The sequence below is a fragment of the Serinus canaria genome, chromosome 2 (genome assembly GCF_022539315.1).
Source record: "Serinus canaria isolate serCan28SL12 chromosome 2, serCan2020, whole genome shotgun sequence".
NCBI classification, from domain to species: Eukaryota; Metazoa; Chordata; class Aves; order Passeriformes; family Fringillidae; genus Serinus; species Serinus canaria.
In genome coordinates, this window is record NC_066315.1 from 53317316 (window position 1) to 53338161 (window position 20846).

Below are 20846 nucleotides of genomic sequence, written 5' to 3' on the forward strand. Positions count from 1 at the left end.
TATCTTTTAACTTAAAATACTTCCACACTTCCATCGCAAGATTTTTTTTGTAACAACGTCTCAAGTAGTCAAAACTAGTTACATATTGACTTATTTCCTTGCCTGGACACAGACCCACCCAGACTGGCCTGTCCCAGCCCCAGCTGGGCAGCAGGGAGAGGGAGGGGAGACTGGATGGACAGATGAGATTGGGTTTCCAGCTCTAGCTCCTTCCTCTCTCCAGCATCCCTCTCTTAAATTGCTTGAAATATGTATAAGAGTAATCCCAGTTCACCCTCAGTGATACTGTGATGCTGGAGAGAGAAAAGTGTCCTACCTCTTTGATAACAGACTGTGGGACAGTGTCTGGACCAATTTCAGTGTTCAGGTACAGCAAGGCATACAGGTAACCTGCTCTGCCATAGAGCAGCTCATCTGGAAGTTCAGAATCCGTGCTGATGACTGTCCTCTGGAGTTGCAACAACCTGCATCAGACAGGAAAGTGAAGAGAGAGGATCTTCTGTAGAGACCACGCTGCATTGTACAAGCCATCAATCCAAGCAGAAACAGAACAAATGGTGAAGCCCCACCACCCCCCTTCAACCACTCCCAGTCCAGCTGGCTGCTTGGTTTACAGGCAGGAGCTCTGCACACCTGCCATCTTGGAGATGGGAAACTGAGCCAGAGCCAGGTCAGTATCAGCACAGCTGTCAGGGTTCTGTGCTGACAGAAACAGATGCAGGGTAGGAGATGGAGAAGCCCAGAGAGCTACTCCAGCAAAGACAGAAACCTCCTGGAGCCTCTGGGAATTTCACCAAAGTGAGGAACACTTAATTGTACATGTTTAAGAGGGACAAAAACAAACACACAAAAACCCCCAACACCACCATTCCTCATTCCCTCTCCAAAGAAAACACATTGTCTCCAACATTTAGCACCTCAGTTTTGAAAAGGACACTGCTACAATGCACAAGCGTTTTGCTTGCCTTTAGCAGTAAAAAAGAAACAAGAAGCGCTGGCTATGGTAACTCTCATTTTTTCCAGAATGACTCTCTGCTAATACTCCACCAGTCTGTATTAGCACTGAGGTGGATCAGAGATCTGTTTTACAGCCACTCCCTCCCTATCTTTTCCCATCTTTTTTGATTAAATTGATATTTAGATGAAACCATGCTGATGATCACATTTTAAATTGGGGGAGGGGTAACAACAATCTGGATTAAGACCAAATTCAATTCCCAGATTCCCCCAGCTATTATTTCTCAGGAGAAATGTTAGCATTAATATCAGGCCATACCAAAACCACTGACCTCAATCATGTGTTTATGCTGTCCCTGCTTAATACTAGGAAAAAGCTACTAAAAAACCGCAGTTTTATATCTCCTTTCTCATATTTATGCTTTGGGTTTAGAATTAAATTATATTCTTCTAAATTGTCCACTATTAAGTTTTATTGTTGAACTCATACAACTGGACAAGGTAAAAAGTTAAAAGTGAAATCACAGATTACATTTTGACATCTATAATGTACCACTCAGCTGGTGTCATGTATATATTTGTAAACAAAAAAATTATAATATAAACAAATAATCAAACTAAACTCCTTTTCACTACTCTTCATAGAAATTACTTTCCAAGGAGAGGCAACACTAAAAATTTACTGCTAATCTCATTTTGCTAATCTCATGCTTTTTGCCTTACAGCAAGCAACACTGCTTGAGCTGCATTCAAAATGACATGCCCAAGCTTACTGCCAGTTGTAAAAGCAAAAAACCCCAAACCCAACACTCACTTCAAAACTGAAATATTAATTCAGGAACAGCAGCAGAGGTTAATCACACTAGGATTCTAGAATAGAAAGAAACCAATTACATTTCCAAACATAAACCAGAATGGAGATGAGGACATAAGCCTCATTGCAAATTCTGCCAGCCTGAGGTGTGCTGCTGGACAGCTATCAGATGGACTGTAGTGCTGAATGCAAACCCCACGGGGTTCCAGGGCTTCCTACCCTTGCTGGGATAGCAATCAACTCTGTACCAGCAAAGGCACAGCCAGCTCTCTAATGAAGCTACATATAAGTGGGACTTCTTGAGACATTTGTTCCATTTAGATTACTTTGAAAAAGGGCTGGAATTTTTTCAGGCCGCCTTTCATATGCTCTGACCTAATTAAATTCTTTGCCTTTACAAATCTGCTCCTTCCTGCAAATACTTCTTCTCTGTTATTTTAAATTTTTGTTACGCATCAATCCAATACAGCGTGTTTCTGCCTGCCTGCATCCAGATCCTGCAGTGCACGTTTTGTAATGAATTTACAATTAAGACCCACTCTTTACAGAAAGCATCACATACTGCACAAGCGCTACATATTGCTGATGACAAGAGTGTGGTTTTTGTTAAATGTCACTTCAATGTGACAAAATCAAAACGTGTGTGCACTACAGATATGCCCAGGACATCCTGTCCTAAGAGCGAGAGAGGACTCAAGATAACTGAGAAAATATGAATCAAGTGCAAGCCAGCTTTAATAAAGATAAAGCCTCTTTTGTATTCTTGTATCGAAAACTTATCAGGAGAGAAAGTGTCCATTCTTTAACCCTGTCCTCTAAAATTTCACTTGCAAAGTTACTGAACCAATGCTCTCTACAAATGAAGGGCATGATATTTCCCACCATCAACCACTTACTTGGCAACACATTCTTGAGATTCACTACTGTTTTTCAGCTTGTGGTAAACCACTGCACCCACTGCCAAAGGCCCAGCATCACCACAGAGGAAAGTAACTCTTCTGCCATTCAGATTGCGAAGGATTCTCTTCACGTAATCAAGAGATCGCTGCAAGTGGCTCTGGTTTTTCGTGACGCGGTATAGTTGCAGATATAAGAGGGCAATACCTGAAATGAACAGATGAAAAAGAGAGAGTTTCACTTACTTTTTTTTCTAATGTATCATATTCCCCTCTTTGGTGACTCTGAACCAGTAACTCAAATGAGAACAGGTATTTTGGCAATAAAAACATGTCAGTCAAGGGTCCTAGCTTACGCAGTGTGAAGGCACTGGGCCACTATTTGGATGACATTTCAACGGGATCGTGGGAAAAATAAAAATTATTGGACTGAAGCCGAATGGTAGAGTCTCAATTTCCAAAAAAAAGAAGAAAACTCATGACTCAGGCCTCAGCACTTGGCAAACTGTATTGGGTTACTCAGCCTTGGTAGTGGGGGGCTACCGGCTTCTGTGAGAAACTGCTGAAAGCTTCCTCCATATTCTGGCAGAGCCAATCCCTGGTGGCTCCAAAGGCTGACATGCCACTGGTCAAGGCTGGGCAAATTAGAAATAGTGGTAATACCTCTGTAATAGCAGATGTAGGAAGAAAAGGAAAAAAAGTTATTGTGCAGCTGTAATTGTGGCCAGTGAGAATGTGTGAGAGGAACAACTCTGCTGACACCACGGTCAGTGAAGAAAGAGAGGAGAAGGAGGTGCTCCAGGCACTGGAGCAGAGATTCTTCTGTAGGCCGTGGTGCAGATCATGGTGAGGCAGCTGTACCCCTGCAGCCCATGCAGGACCATGGGCATGCAGCAATTCATCTGCACGCCACAAAGAAGACTCATGGAGCTTGTTCTTGAAGGACTGGACCCTATGGAGGAGTGACCCATGCTGCAGGCTTGCACAGAGCTGTTGCTCGTAAGATGGACTCACACTGGAGAAGTTCATGGAGAACTGTCTCTTGTAGGAGAGACCCCATGAGGGAGCAGGGGAATGACTCTTCCCCCTGAACAGCAGGTAAAACCATGGGTGATGAACTGACTATAACCACCATTCCCTATCTCTCTGTGCTGCTGGTGGAGGATGCAGAGCTGGGAAGAAGGGAGAGGTGGGAAGAAAGTGTTTTGAAGGTCTTATTTTACTTCTCACCATCCTGCTCTGATTTTATTAGGAATAAATTCAATTAATATCTTTAATTCTAGCCTGTTTTGCCCATTATGGTATTCAGTGAGTGATCTCTCCTGGTCCTTATCTCAATCCATGAGGCCTTCATTATATTTTTCTCATCCCTGTCCAGCTGTGGAGGGGAGTGAGAGAGAGGCTTTGTGGGTGCCCTGCATTCAGCCAGCATCAACCCACTACACAGAGATCACTGAAGATTCAAAAATTTGAGTTAACAAGCACATGTGTGACTGAGTATATTACCTGTACAATTCTCATATATTATATGCAAGAAGTGTCTTCCCATTTGATTTGTAAAAGGACCTTTTGATGAGTTTTTGGATTCAAGTTGCTGAGTTCTTCATACCCCCTAAAGTATCTCAAAACAAGATTACAAACTTGTACAAGTCAAGCAGGTTTATAAAAGCCAGAAGTCAAATCAGGGCTCTAAGAATGCCAGGAGGTTCTATCAAGCTTCACACCGTTGAACTCATTACATAGTTTTCCATTCAAACAAACCAAAACCTTAAAAGTAACAACAATGTAGGCTGAGGAAGTGAAACAAATCCATCTAAGTGTATGCCTGTTGGCCAACTGCACAGATACACGTGCAGAAGTAAATCACTTATCTCCAGACCACGCTGCAACTCAAACCCATTTCTGAATGGAGAGAGCACTCTCCTGAGCCTCATCCAGAGCTAAGTACACACAAGGTCCTCTTAGCTCACACAGAGGCTACCTCGGTAGTAGCAGAACAACAGCACCACAAGAGTGCTGAACATCCTCACATGTTCCCTGGGCAAGCTCTGAGCAAGCCTTTCTAGGTGAATCTGAGAAGCAAGCTGCAGCGTTTAGGTAGCCCAGTTCAACATGGGAACTTGTGAGCTGTTTACAGGGATTTGTGGAACCCTTTTATGCTGCAACAAATGTGTAAATATCTTGGCTTGACCAAAGTATGATTAGAAATGTAGCCACAAAGTCCAGTTCATCTCATCCTTCCTAGTGTTACTCAGTGCAACACCCTTAAAATGGCTCTTCCAAGAGGTCTGGCCAAAAAGTATAAGAAGTCAAGTAAAAAAGTACTTGTATAAGTAAGATGGACTCTTACATGATTCCTACATGCCAACAGCAGGTGTTCCAAGATTTTAATGACGTTTCACAAAATGCAAGCCAATGCTTATGACTGCACTGCCAATAAGATTTGTCTAGACTTGGTACATAAAAAGCAGGGCAGTCGTTCACAGTATGACTTACTTTCTGATTTGTACACTAGCAAAATGCAGCAAAGAGCAAGTTTGGGAGAAAAGTATCTGCATTAAGTATTTTAAAAGCCAGATGATTTAAATACTTTTATTCAGAACCACATATATCCATAGGAGCCTTGAAAGAAGTTAACATCTTGGAATAGATGTAAATGGCAATCCTTCTACAGGATGGAAAAATCCCACACTCATTAGACAACGTCACTTGTTCATCTATATTCCTGTTTCAGCTAATGATGGCTGTGTTACTTTTACCTTATGACTCATTTTCAGTATGCTCTGGTTCATCAGCCATAATTTCAGTTGTCAGTCACTGTGCCAGAACACAGCTCCCCGGGAGCCATTCTGTACTGTCAGCACGAGAAAGCCCACCACTGGAGATCTGCACACACTCAGCAGCCAGTCACTTTCAGACCCTGAAACACGTCTATCTTTTAAGCTTGAGTTGTCTAAAAGTTCCCCACCCATACACCCACAGCACCATCTGTACCAAAACATCAAGAAAAGAGTAAAGAAATTTTACCCTTTAATTGCCAGATTTAAGCCTAAGGATGGATGAAGGCTGGAGAGCTTTTCCAAGCTACTCCCCCCTCTCGACATAGAGATAAAAGAATAGATCTCCTCAGGCCACATTTCAAACACGTTGTGCTTAAAGTTTAAGTATGCCTGAAGCTTGAGCGAGAAGAGCAGGAACAGAATATGCCAGTCTATCCAGCAAAGTCACACTTAACAGGCATAGATGGACATATCCTGGCAACTTGAAGAACAGTGGCCACATTAGACATGAAAACTGTAGGCTCTGCCTAAAGGACCAGTGTCCTGGTTTCAGCTGGGATATAGTTAATTTTCTTTTCTGTAGCTACAGTGCTGTGGTTCGGATTTAGTGTGAGAATAACACTGATAGCACACTGATGGTTTAGCTGTTGCTGAGCTGTGCTTACCCTAAGTCACGGACTTTTCAGTTTCCCATGCTCTGCAGGGAGCAGGTGTGCAAGATGCTCAGAGGGACCATGGCCAGGACAACTGACACGAACTGGCCAAAGGGATATTCCCCTACCACAGGACATCATGCTGGGTACATAAACTGGGAGGAGTTGGCTGGAAGCCACCAATCACTGCTCAGGCATGGGCTGGACTTTGGTAAGCAGGCAATGAGCAAAGGCATTCTGCATCGCTAATTTCTCTTGCACTTTATCCCTCTCCCCTTTTCATTACAATTGTAATTATTATTGTTGGTTCCATTACTTTGATTATTTTACTTTATTTCAATTATTAAACTGTTCTTATCTCAGCCCATGGGTTTTATCTTTTTTTTTCAAATCCCTTCCCTATGCAACTATGGCAGAGGGGATGTAGGAGAGGCAGAGTGTGAGTGCTCAGCTGTGTGATATTTAGTTGCTGGGTGAGGTTAAATCACACCAATTAGAAGGGCTCATTTACATCTGCATCAATGATGCAATGCTAAATGAAAAATGGTCCCTAGCAATAACCATCACCTGAATATGCCTAATTTTCATCATGATCTTCAGTCTTGCATCCATACCTCTACACTCCCCCTCCTCACACAATCATTTTACCATTATTGTACAGATAGAACAAGAATAGCCAAACTACCCAAATTCCAGATTGGAAGGCTACAAGCTTCTGGCCATAAAATATATTCCCCCCATCTACTCCCAGTGATTAGAAAATGCTGTTATCATTAGAAAATGCTGTTACTATTAGAAAACTGCTAATTTGTAACCTGTCAAACAGAAAAAGGTGAAAAGTAACTATTTTTTAAAAGCAAATTTAAAGAAACAAGAGGTAAGGTAAAAGAGCAGCCTTAGAAAATCCACTCCTTTTGCAAAACAATGATCTCCATATACAAAAGTCAATTATCATTCTGTATCTTTGTTTGCTGAAGTCAATGCAAGTTACAGACAGTAGTGACCAAGGCTCCAGAGTTAAAAGAAAAACCAACGCACAAAAATGCCCGTAACAGAGGATTTCTGCCACTCCTATGAGAATATCAGAATGTCCTGTGCATAAATCCAATTACATCATTTAACAAATACATTTCATTCAAATTCTAGCTTTCTCACCAGTCCAGCCAGTATAGGCAGAGCAGTCATGTGGATCTGCCGTCTTCAGCCCTTCCTCCATTTGTTGCAGAAGGTCCTTGATTTTTGCCTGGATCCGTTTTGAGAACCGAGCATTGACCTGAAAGCAGGAGAAAGGGAACAAACCAGAAAAGAAACTCATTAAAGAATGCAAAGTGCCTGCTCCACTTTCTTGTTTGGGAAGAAAACAAAACCAAACCAAAACCAATCAAACAAAAAATAACTAGGAAATAAATAACACATACAGCAATCAGCAGCATCAAGGTGGTTCATCTTAAGTGTGTTTCATGTAAATGCATTCTGACTACATTTTAGGGTTAAGTTACAGGTATCTACATAACACAAAAATTACCTGTGCATTCTTTAAAGTCACACAAAGAACAGCAATGGACACTGTGACAGCATGCAATTCTAATCAGGGTCCTGGTACCATGACCATGTTATGGACAAAGAGCACAAGCCCCATGTTATAGGTGCTTGCTCTCATCACAAGGAACCTGCACACCCTTTGTAGCACTACAGAACAGGAAATAGCCCAAGGAAAAGAAATGTACCAGGTGACCAGTCTTTTTGTACAGAATACTCAAGACAATCAAGCCAAAGAAGACGAGCAGAAGCAGCTCAACATCTTCAGCTCAGGCACAAAGGGAAAGAAACAAGCCTTTTCTTTTACTTTTGACCCAAAAATGTTTATATAGATGAAACACATGATATATAACAGAGGGTACTTTACCCTTTCCAACACTTCTCTCTCATTATGCACACTTTTAGGGAAGATATGTTACTGATTACTCCTTAAAGCCTATGGAACATGGAAATTAGCACAGTAGTACGGTAAGTTCTTGCTTGACTACCGCACATCCCAAAAGTGTGGAGTTTGGATAAATTACAGGTCCCGGATGCCACCATGCAACCGATTACTTAAGACATACCATATTTTGTACTTTTGTTCAGAGAAAAACTTAAGAAAAAAAAAAATCCGTGATTTCAACCATCCATCCAACAGATTCAGAAATATTTAAGAACTGCACAAGGCTTCTGACACACTAGAAATCTTCAGGGTGAATAGTTCAAATCCATTTAAGGATATCCATGGTAGGATAGGAAGGGAGAAGGAAACGTCTCACACTGAACATATATCATTCTAGAAACAAATTAGAGACAACTTAACCTTTTCCAATATCTCTAGCAACCAAACACAGTAGGCATCTGAAGCCTGTTACTCTTCAACCGTGTTAAGCACCATTCTATTAAGGAACTGTACTATGCATCCACATCACCACCACCCCACAACCCTACCTCTTCTGCCTAGCTCAGTGAGGTCTCAACACAAAGGAAAAACCTTCCTCAAGGGCAGGGCTTCTCTCCTTCAGAAGACAGCTATGCTGATGCTAAGGCATATGGTGAAACAGCATGAGGATATTCACATGGATGCATCCAGGCACAGAGCTCAGCTTATCTGACAAGAGTGAACTAAGACTTCAGACTCCCCATTTATTTACCTACTGCACATCACAAGCATGCTGGTTATCTTTTTGTTCTGACAATACACCTGCTGTTACCAAATCAAGATATTTTATATCCAACACCAGATTAAATTACTTAGAGGTAGGAGGGGAATAGTAGGACATCAGGGCGCCTGGGTGCTGCATTGAAATCTCAGTCCCATACAAATAATGTAGCTCAGGTTGGTCATCTCTCTCTCTCTAGAGTCTGAATTGTAACTTACTTGTCTTGGTTCAATGCTTGGAAAAGCACAGATTAAAAGAATATTTTTATTAATATTTTTATAATTATCTGTAAGTTCAAACAAAGCTACTCCCCAATTTATGTCAGTGTGAATAGGTTATAAGTGGCAACAAAGTCTTCCCCAGCTATCTACTTCTCTCTTTTTTTCTGGTTGCTCTAAAGCTTTCATAAGCAAGCACTGTCACTGATCATTTTATAAGATTCCCTTATAAGCTTGTAACAGATGCTTACATGCACTAGAATAAATTATTACATGAAGAGATGAATGTTGAAAGGTGGCTTTAGATTTAAAGATTTAAAAGCTTCCTTCAAGGAATCTTGGAGCAGCATTACAACTGAGAATAACATGCACACTTGTGTGAAGCACAGATTGATTTTCATCAGAAGCACATTCATCTCGAGAGGATGCTTCCAGCTGGCATTCGGCCTTTGCTGCAGGTGACTTGTTATTCCTGTAGGGACAAACAAAAACCAGGAAGCCTGATCTCTGATATCCGGTGGCACATTTACTTCTGGTTCACAACAGACTGGGTGATAGCAGGAGCAGAAGGGGATCTTTAATCAGAAAAGGCTTTCCCCAGGAATTCAACTGCTGCATTATTCCTCTGCTGCTGCAGAGGGAACAACCATTATCATCCCAAACACTGCTCAAGTTTTATATTGTCAAAACACACAAAAAAAAGGGGCTAATTCTTCATTATACCAAATAGAGCCTTGTGCCATATTGGTTATGGTAACTAAAAAGGCTCATTATCAGCACAAAAGTAATGCAGAAAAAACAAACTATGTTGGTTTGGAAGTTAATAGTTTTGTTATTTATTTGAACCATGTCACTTTTTCCATTGCAGTGAGAGAGCAGGCAAAGCTACATCCCAATACAAAATTTTCCAAAGCCAACAAAAATGTACAGAACGTAAGTACTTATGTAACATCACTCACCTTTGGCACTAATCACAAGATGTCAAAATTATGCTGTCCTGTTAGCAATATATGTCTCCCCTATCTGCTTCCTTTCATTTGCAGGGTTTCTAAAGATAATTTAACTCATCTACTTCTGTAAATGCAGCACTAGAACTTAACACCTACACTAGAGCACAGTGCTAATAACAGCAAGGTCATGGGTTAGAACTCCATATGGGCCATTCACTTAAGAGTCGGATTCAATTGTTGTTATAGGTCCATTCCAACACAGAATATTCTGTGATTCTGTTATTACAAAATATTTTTAATAAAAATTATACATATATCTATATATAAATAATTATATCTAATTTTATACAATCTGTATAATGATGCAAATAAAAATCTCCTAAAAACCCCAAACATTTCATTTGCAGTCAACATTACAGTAACATACCAGTTCTTACTGACCATTGCAGCCATATCCAGCATTACGGCCATGGTGTTAAAACAAACCAGAACCAGGGGCAGATGAGGCAATAAGCAGCTGCTATGTATGTACTGTATATCATGATTTCTGGTAGGTAAGAGAAGTCTGTAACTCTAAAATCTTGCATGCGCATTTGAACCAAATATCACAGTGCTGATATAAGTCTGACAATACAACCCTGAGGCCTTTTGTCATTAAAAGTAACACTCTGGTTTGACAGACATGGGATGAGTAATCTCATTTCTAGTTGTCAAAGACGTTTAGATACCCATGCGTTGCTCAGAAACACCTTCTGGCATTTACTTGCTCATGACATCTAAGCTAAGAACTTGTGCAGAGCCACAGCAGGGCAATGGAGACCTGAGGTCACAGCCTCCTCACAAGTTGCCAATGTACCAATCTCTCATGCTATCACCAGCTCCCAAAACAACCATCTTGCTCCTAACCCTATTTTAATTCATCATGGTTTTGGGGATAGATGCTACATGCAAACCAGACTGCAAAAGTAAGCAACTGATTCTGCAGAAGTAGAAAGGAGATGACCTATACACACACAGTGCTACCTCCCAAACAAGTGGAATACACATTTATTTCACCTCATTTTGTTGTTGGTGATGTGTAGACAGAAGACATAACATGGTGCTGTGTTGTCTTTGCCAAAGTGTATCTCAAAGAGAAGAAGATAGAACACAAGTTGGTACTGAGCAAGAACTCATTCAGAAACCAAACCTGCATAGAAGATGGCAGAAAGGACATGACAGACACTGGCGAGGAAGAATGTAGTAGGGGAAAACTTGCAGTTCTGCCGAAATGAGGAATCCTGGATGTACAGAAATCATTGGGAACTTTGCCACTGACTGTAAGGGAGCCAGGTTTCACACCCAGGCATTGGAGCATGGGTCTACTAAAGCAGGATGAGCTCTCATACTCACCTCCACAAGTTCCTGCAAAAGCAGACAAGAAGGGATGGCAGCAGAATCCCATATGCAGATTCTAGCAAGGTCTGCTAGGAGGTGACCAGTCTTTCTGTACAAAAGAACAAGTTCTACTTCATTTTTACCTAAGTCAAAAGACTTTTACAGCTCCAAGAGCAGCGCCTTCTTCTCTGAAAATACCAGATACTGTTGAAGCTTATCATCCAGCCTCTGAAACACTCAAACACAGTTCTCTGATACTTCTCAGACAGGTCCTCCAGAAACAAATGCCAATTCTGCAAAACAACATGCTTAATAAAAGCTTTGAAACATTACTGCCTGCAGAGCACAGAGCACATTGCACTGTTTTTCAGTGATCTGTCACTTAGTGCCATACATGTGACAATGGGGTGGGGGGAAGTAAAACAAGAAGGGGGAGATGAGGAAGAGACAGAGAAATCAACAGCTGTAGGCAAATTCCTACACTGCTACAAATGCCAGCTTAGGAATAGGCTTTAAACACAGTCATCATCCTGTCTTAGAGGATATAAGGGCATGAAAAGCATCATTAAAAGGCAAACATTCAGGTTATAGAAAGAACTACTTAAGGCATGTGAGAAATAAGAAGACTGTGTCTCTAATGCATTTGTGTGTGAAAGAAGTTATATGACTCATTGGTTATAAGACAGCAAAAATCCAATGCTTAAAGATTTAGATCATCACAAAGAATCATCAAAGACCTCCAGATTATTGGTAACCAAAATAAACACAGTTAACAGATATCCAATGTTTTGGGAAATGGAGACTGATAAAGCAAAAGAGCAATGCGGAAAATCACTGGTCCTCCAGGTAGCCTAACACCAACATGCAACTTCTTGAAAGCTGAGAAAATAAAAGTTGGTTCTGAGTATGATTTAACGTCATTTACTACACAGAAGTGTCTAGCCCAGCTGCGACATTTTTAGGTGGTCCTCAAGTTGCAAAAAAAGTTAAAAGCTCTACCAATTCTGTCCAAGTTACCTCAATGCAGAGAGCAGACATATTCCACATATTGAGCTTGACACCAGATAAGTGCAGTGAGACCCAAATAAAATTTATTTTCACCAGGAAGCAAGCACGTGTTATTGCACTTGCCCACACAACTAGCTGGAGTAACAACTCATTAACATGCAGGTCTGCAAGACAAAACTAGAAACTGATGAAGAGTGGATGGATGTGAGACAATTTCATCAGAACTTGGGGGTTTGATTTCATGAAGTATTTTCATTCAGAACTGGTTGACTAAAAGCACAGGCTTTCACTACAAAAGCATCAGAAAAGACCTAAGCAGTGTTCAGTGCTGCCTGTGTTGTAGGAAAGAAACAGCAGTTCTTCCTTTCAGGCTGTGTATCACTGCCAGGAGTTAGTGAGGGACAATGAAGTACAACAGAGCAATTTTCAGGCTCAGTTTTGACCAAAGACTCTCAAAAAGCAAAACAAACTTTTCTTCTGAGGAATCACAGAGAATACTGCAAACCTTGTTTGTTTCAGAGTCCCCTCTGAAAATAGCACATACCTGAGATGGGGAGCCAGGAAACGGTCAAAAAAGTAAAAAGCTCAAGAAATGCAGCCACCTCATCCCACATCTCTGGAAAAAGGCAGGAAGAACTATGGAGCGGCTTTGGAGGTTGAATTTTGCCTCCAGTGCAATAAACTGTATAATTCCCACTAGTATAAGTTGTTGCTGAGTCAGTCCCAGAACACAGAGAAATTGCCGCTCCCAGTGAGATAACTAAAATGCCCAGTGAGACAACCCTCAAAAATTTTTAAAAACAAAACAAAAATCAAAAAACAAACAAATAAAACCCAAGCAACCAAACAAAAAACCCCAAAAAACAAAGGGAGAAGACAAGTGAGGCTATGACAAAAATCCACATACATATACATATGTATTTTAAAATATATTTGACAGGAGAAGGAAGATTGAAAGGCACATAAGGGCATTATCAAAAGTAACAGGATATTGAGAAAGCATTAGGAAACTAAACACTACTAAATCACCCAAATGATAAATCTAAGTAAATATTCTATATCACCATTAATAGGTACTTGCCAATGAGCACCATTATCTTTGAACAGGTTCCCTGTAAGAAGTCCCCTGCAAAGCCTAATAAGGCATAGTATACATTTCTCAGAACATACCACTTTTTTCTAATATTCTTAGAATACTATGGCAAGTCAGGAAAAAACATACAAGGATAGAATTTGCCTAAAAAAGAAGTTAAAAGTTTGGGCACTCTAGAGACCAATCCATGAAGTTTGAATCTAATTAAGCCTCTGTCTTGTGATTCCACAACAAATTCAGACAATCTTGAAGTAAGGGCTGGGATCATGTTAATTTCTTGATGTCAAGGATGATTCTTTTTTTTTTTTTTTTTTTGCACAACCACAAAGTGCAAATCATTGTCTAGGCTTCCACCTTCCCCTGGCTGAGCAGAAAATATCAGGCTGCCTTTTTTTCCCATGTCACTGGCCTGTAGTCAGTGTGAAGGAGAATCCCCAATCACACCTGACTATACTACAAATGTAGTCACAGGGCTGTGGTGACTCTGAGGACCGGAGGGCAACAGATCCTTGAACATCACCACCCCTCAGAAGCAAGCTCTCCTCACCCTTTTCCTTCCCTGGAAATCCTTTAGAGCTGTGAAACTCTCTACCACACTAGCGAACCAAGAACTAGGGAGTCTCTTTGTTATGAGCCTATTAATTTCTCTGCCTCCCCCAACAATCTACGTTTTCATTTTGAAGACTTTGGAACTGACCACTTTGAGATAATATCTACAGGTACATTTTTAGATTAAGGCATCTCTATGGGGCCCAAATGAAAAGGATAAAGGCTACAGGATGTATATTTGATTGAAATATTAAACACCACTTATTAAACAAAGGTTTACATTTAAAATTATGTTTCTTAGAATAAAGGCTGTCTGATGAATTATTACCTTGTCTTTCTCAGACAAGTTACAGAAGCAATTTAAGTTCACGATACTTTAATAATGAAGAAATCTAGTTATGAAAACAGTGAATTTCAACTACATGAGCAGAGCCCACATAGCTGCAATGTTTACTGTGACTACTTATAAGAAAGCAAATCAGCAACCTCAAATTCTGCTTCTCCTACTCCCATACCTTCAAGATTTTTGAACAATATTTTACCCATACACACTTCCATATGGAGATTTTTGTCCCAGTTGTCTCACCTTTCAGACAATGCCTGGAAGAGCTTCTTGTCCTTTTATCAAGCAGGTGAATTTTAGATGGCAATCATGACAGACTAAGAAATCAAATGGATTAATAATGCATTGCCTTCCATGACAACAGCAGAGCCCTGCACACCTCAGGCTGTCATTACATGAGTCACTCAGCACTCCTCACTCCACTCAGCAGCAGATGGGAGAGGAAGGCATTATGCACTGCACTGAGGCCTTCTGAAAGATGCTCTCATTTTTAGGAAACCTGTGTGCTTGTGTACAGAAGTTTACAGAACAGACTTCCTACACTGTGTAAAGTCCTTTTGTTTTCACTGGAGCTTTAGGCAAGCAAAGACATTTCTCTGATGGAATGGGAGTCATTAAATACAAAAATAAAACACTAAAACAAACTGAAAATCACAACAACAACAAAAGCACCTCAAAAGTACCCATCATGAAATGTCACAAAAAGATAGTACTAGGAGCGACAACATGCAAATACTTCAAAGAATAGAAATACACATAAATATTCTCACAGCTATATTCTAGCCCAGAAATACATAAAATGACTCCTGAGATTTTGCAGATGCAAAACCAAAAGAAAATGTACACTTGCTTCTGCCTTCTCCTATAAAATGCACAGAATTGCTGTAGTTACATGGTTTTAAGGCAGTACAGAAGACATTTTTCCCAGAGGCACTTCATCCTCCTGAACAGAGCCCAGACACCACCTTTTGTCAAATACAAGACCACTCAGGTGCTCTAACATATTTTCTGAACACAGCTATTTTTCTGCACAAATAGCTGCTGACTGCCACTTTCTAAAAAGGAATGTCATCCACCATTGATGCTGGGAACAAACACATGAGTGCACTGTAAAATACCATTCTCATGCATAGGAGAGCATAACAGGCATTCTTAATGTGAACACAGGGCTAAAAATACTCAACTAACTCATTTCAGCTCTGCCACAGAACAACATCTCTCAATTTGGATTCATTCAAGAATCAAATCTGAAGTAAATTAGAGTTGAACTATTCTGCAATAGATCTAGTATACTCTAAAATTTATAGGTGTTCACTTCTAAGGCTGTAGTGTTCAACTTCAAGGACGTTCATCTTTTCATCTTCTTTTGATATCTCACCATTCTTCTGGTTTTCTCACTTGAGAAAGCTTTAGTCCATCTAGATCAGCAGTAAATGAAGGAGTGTTTTCTCTTTTAAAATATGGACATGAAGTGTGGGATTTAAAGCAGATACACAAGATGACTGGCCTACAAGGGACTCGGTATGTTTTTTACCAATTTAACAACAATATATAGCTATAGTGGTTCTGCCATCTCCTCTCTGCCTTTATAATTCAACTTGTCATACTTGGATGATTTTTATAGACTAAGCCAGATACAAAAGAACAAAGAAATAACAGTTCTCTTCCACAAGGAAAAAAAAATAGTTTTACCAACACTCAGCATACTGCCAGAGAGCTGTATACAAAACAAAGCAGATTTCACTTTTGAACGTACTCTTGCTTTTTAAACCTTCTCAAATGCTTTGCTTTTGACAGCTGCAATTAACTGCAGCAGTTAGACATCGAAACCCCAAAGCCTTCTCTTTTGTGCACTCTGCTTAGCCATATACAACTTCATAAACCTCAGTCATAAACAACTTGGTGAAACCTTTCATTGCCTTGGACTGATGGTGAGCCAATAGTGTCCTGCAGGTACTCACAATGGTCAGAGCAAATGGCCCTCCCACTGCTGGGCATCACCATCCTTGTCTCACTCTGTCAGGAAGTCAAGGTAATTCCATATTGCCACAAGCAGGAAAATACAGAGCTGGTATCAATAGCTTTCCTTTATACATCCCAGCATACAATCAAGAGAGTTAGGAAGCTAAGTTCCTACCCTCAATGCATTTGTGCTTGTAGCAGGGTCACCATGCAGTGCTTTCTATGCAAAAGATGACAAAGCTGCACAGTACTGAAGGATGAGGCTGCAGAGGGGCTAAATGACAGGAAGCTCACATTCTGGCATACCTTCTGCATGTTAACAAGCCAGGCCAGAGTAGCATCTCTACTTAAAACCTAAGATACTCATAGCATACCAAACAGCAGCACATGGCATCAAGGAGATAAACAGAGCAGGAAGACTGCAAACCTTGTGTGACCAGTCCTACCAGGCAGACCTTCTGTGAGCATGAACCAACTTGCCAGGTGCCTATCATGGTGCACCTGAACCTATAAAAGTGCACATGTCAGTAAATAAACACGTGACAACAGTCTAGCTTCACCTAATGAGTGTGCGCTGCTGTTACCCGAGAATAAACTCTCCTTTTCTAGATGGGCGTTCCATCTTTTCCATTCCCTTATGCATCTTCTCTGGTGAAACTCAGGCAACTTCTGCTGACAACTTCTTCTGAGACACCAAACCACCGTAGTATGAGCAACTATAGTTGTTCTGCTAAACAGCGTTCCAGCTGGGGCACCGCGTTCATTCCCGTACCGGAGTAAAACAAACAGTCCGAATAAAGAGCCGCTGCTGCCGGGCTGAGCTCCGGCTCCTTCCCTCAGTTCACCCCGCCGCTCCCCCTCCTCGGGCGCTCCCGAGGCCGCGGCGGCCGCCCCGAGCTCGGCCGGCGCGCAGGCCGCGGGCAGCCCCACAGCCCCGCCGCCGGGCCCGCTCCCCGCCGGAGCCGCCCGGGGCGGAACCCGCTGCCGCCCGCGCTGCGGGGCCGCCGCTGCCACCGGCAGCGAGCAACCCACGGGTGAGGCCGGGCCCGGGGGTCCGGGAAGCGGCGCCTGCCCGCCGCCCGGGACTCACCTTCCCATCGGCGCCGAAGGGGAGGGACTCCTCCTCCGCCGGCGGCTGCAGCGCCCTGTCCCGGTGGGCGTCCGCCGCGCTGGGGGCTGCCACGGCTCCCTGGGGCTGGTAGTCGGGGTAGGGGTTGGCGAAAGCCCGCTCCTCCATCTCCGCTTCACCGCCCAGCTGCAGCTTCAGCCTCTTGGACATGCTCTCTCCCATCTCAGCCGGCCCCCGGCCCGCCTCCCCGCACGGCGAGCCGGCGGGGACACACTCCGCCCCGCAGAGCGGCTTTGCAGCTACGCGAGCGCCGCGGCCGCCCCCGGCTATAGCTGCCCCCGGCTACAGCGGCCGTCCCGCGCGCGGGGGGCTGGGTCAGGAGGGCGGCTGCGGTGACAGGGTCTGCGGCCGCGGGCCCATCGGGGCCGCTCCAGAGCGGAGGCGCCGCCGCCCTGACCCCGAGCCACCGAAGCCCAACTTTGGAAGGCGAAAGGGAAAGCTGCTCGGCCGCGGCTCTGCTCGGCGTGCCTGTCACCCGAGGCGGGGGAGCGGCGAGCGCGGCGGCATCACAGCCCGTACAGGGGCAGAGCGCGGCCGGGACCGCGGCCGGGCCCCCCCGCGGGAAGAGGCAGCCCGCCCGCCGGCGCAGGCTGGGTGGCACGGCTGCAAAGCTCGTTTCGGCGCCTCATCCTCGCCCGCCGGAGCGTCAGTGCCTCGGGCTGCTGCTGCCGCCGGCCGTACGCCGGGCGGCGGAGCGGGGCTGCCGCCGGCTCCTCCCGCCCGTTCCCCCGCGGCGGGGGCGAGCCGCCGCCCGGCGCATCTCAGAGGAGCGGCAGCAGCAGCAGGAGGGGCACGGACAGCCCCAGGAGCAGGCAGTACGCCACCAGCTCTTTCGCCCGGCTCATCCGCAGCCGCCGCCGGGCCGCGCTCATCCGCCGGCAACCCCCGCGCCCGGCGCGCCGCTCCCCGGCCAGCCCCGGCGGGAGGGAGGGACGTGGTCCTCGACTACCGCCCGGAGGGGACGGCGCAGCCAACGGCGACCGCCCCTCAGCCGGCGAGAGGAGGCAGCTCCCCGGGGAGAAGGGGGGGTGGTCTTCTTCCCTCGGCCCGCCCCCGGGCTGTAATGTTGGCGTGGCCGCGCTCACGGTTCTGCCGACGGGGAGCCCGCTCCAACAAGCCAAAACATACTAGAAAAACAGCCCCACGCCCCCCCGAACGACATCAGAAAACCTCAGAGCCCTGGAGGGGGCTGGCGGCGGTGGGTGGGGAAGGCCATCAGCGATCGGCGGTGGCGGCTGGACGTGAGGGTGGGATCGCATCCCACCTGGGGAGGAGCAGCGTCTGGATCCCGTGTGAATCGCGGGTTTGTGTCTCGGATCCAGCCCAGGGAGGAGGCGGGGGGCTGAATGCCGGGGAGCTGTGTCACCATAAATTTAGCCCGTTGTCTTATGACACCTCCACTTTAAGTTAGGAGAAGAGCTCCAGATGAGAGGGCACTGTACAATCATTAAGGATAAATCTTTTCTATTCACAAATAAATGGTACGTGCTGTCGCTATAGTCATAGCCTTCAGGAATTGATACTGCGTACTGGAACATCGTTGTGTAAAGCGAGCCGGCAGAGAGCCTGCAATCCGGCCAAACGCTGCACACAGTGTTGTGTCAAAATACAGGCACGGGAGACCTCATTATCCCATGAAATATTTTCTCCCAACTATGCCATTCCTTTTTACCAGTAATTGAAGGTCAGACGGACCATAAAGCATTAATTCAATAACTGGGCACTGTGCAGACTTATTGATCTTTAGGTTTATGCATTGGGTAATTTTATTGCTATCAAAATACATATTCAGTGCGTAAGATTAAATATAGGTGACATCTGTCCTGGCACTGGCTTCAGTTTACAGTTGCTTGTAGCAATATACATTTGAATAAATGGGACATTTCTGTCACCTTGTCACAGGATGTGAATTTGAATTAATGCTTGCTTCATTTTATTTATTTTTATAAATTAAGCTGATGACAAAGCAGAAATTTCAAGCAACCTTTCTGACACAAAGTACCTTGTATTTTGCTCTGGAAGTGATTATAACCAGTCACTTAAAAATTAGAGTAATCTATAAAATATCCTCTTCTTTGATAATTAAAAAATCACTTTATGCATCATGTATTCTTTAATGGGTAAGTCTTTTGTGCTGTATTGCAGTGCCTGAAAAGGAAAATTCAGAACCTTTTAAAAACATCTCTTGCCTCTGAGTAAATATTTTAAGTAACATGTTTTCATCTAGGATAGTTTCCTACCTTTAGTGGAGACCAGCTGCATCAGCAGAAATAATGGCATTCCCATAATGAAGATGAGAGTTAAGCCTTTAATATGAGTGCATGTGGTTTCTATTTTCTTACGCCTTCTACTCTTCTTGAATCAAAATTATGGAAATATTAAAACAGGATCATGATCATACCAATTGGTACCTGCTCAAGGCCTACAGGTAAGGAGAGAAGGTGCTCCCTGGTACCTTGCAAGAGCAGTTTCTTCCCTTCTTCTGGAGCTGTGGGTTTGTGGGTTGCTGGGTTGGCATCTCTTCCCTTTTGCATCATTGCACTGTTTGATTGTGTGCATGCTACTGTGTTTAACACGCTGTTTTCTGGAGCACTTCTTTCATGTTCACTGTTCTTCACATTTGTTCCAATGTGGTGTGTTTAATTTCAAGCATACAAGGCCTTATTTTGTTCTTAGCAGGTGGGACAGTGTTCAAAAGACTTTCAGGCTTCTTTTCAGGGAGTGGTTTTTCCTTTTATTCTTTTACCCTTGATGCATGTAGCACAGCTACAAATGATAATCATGGATGAAGGAGGAGGAAAAAAGTTGGGCTCACCGAGGTGTCCACCTGTAACATAAGTTTTAAGCAATAATAAACTCACATCTCTCATCTCCAGCAGTATGAAGCAGGAGGCTTTTCCTACTGAAATCATGATTACATTTGTGCTTTCAGAAAGTGTCTAAATGCTACTGAAAGCACTAAGCCCTCACCCTTACTTCACCACCCCAGCTAAGCACTCCTGTAACCTGCCTTCTGCAGCATTGGCAAATATGCAGCCCTGCAGCAAGCCAGTCTAGCTGAAAGCTATCCTTTTCCTTTCTGTGATTGGGTAAAATCCAACTAATGTCTAAACAAAGCCTGATTCTTACTTAGAAATCAGTTTATTCATGAAAGTTTTTGCTTATCAGATCAATGGGCTATTCATTCTTTACACAAGAGGAAATCATAAACCCTTCTCTTATGGCCTTTCCTTTTCTCCAGTCCTCTTCACATCCTGCAGCATCTGATACTCTGCTCATCATGACACTAGTGCAATTCTTTTTAATAGTAAAATAAAATATCTGTTACATTTCCGGTCAGGACTAAAACCAGAATCCATACATAAATCATTAGTGATGCTGTGCTTTCCTATGCATTTTACTGCTTGATTCCCAGCATGAGCTGTAAATGAAC

The 20846-nt window shown here is 43.4% G+C and overlaps 1 protein-coding gene across 1 annotated transcript in view; it reads right to left on the bottom strand.

The window, feature by feature from the left end:
* Positions 1 to 17668, bottom strand: part of LANCL2 (LanC like glutathione S-transferase 2) — a 32509-nt gene extending 14841 nt beyond the window's left edge. The window contains exons 1-4 of the mRNA XM_030228509.2: positions 17375 to 17668; positions 7256 to 7373; positions 2668 to 2875; positions 317 to 464 (exon numbers count right to left, since the gene is read on the bottom strand). Coding sequence (XP_030084369.2) covers positions 317 to 464; positions 2668 to 2875; positions 7256 to 7373; positions 17375 to 17575 — 675 coding nt within the window. The 5' untranslated portion in view covers positions 17576 to 17668. The remainder of the gene's footprint in view (positions 1 to 316; positions 465 to 2667; positions 2876 to 7255; positions 7374 to 17374) is intronic.
* Positions 17669 to 20846: the final 3178 nt, after the last annotated feature.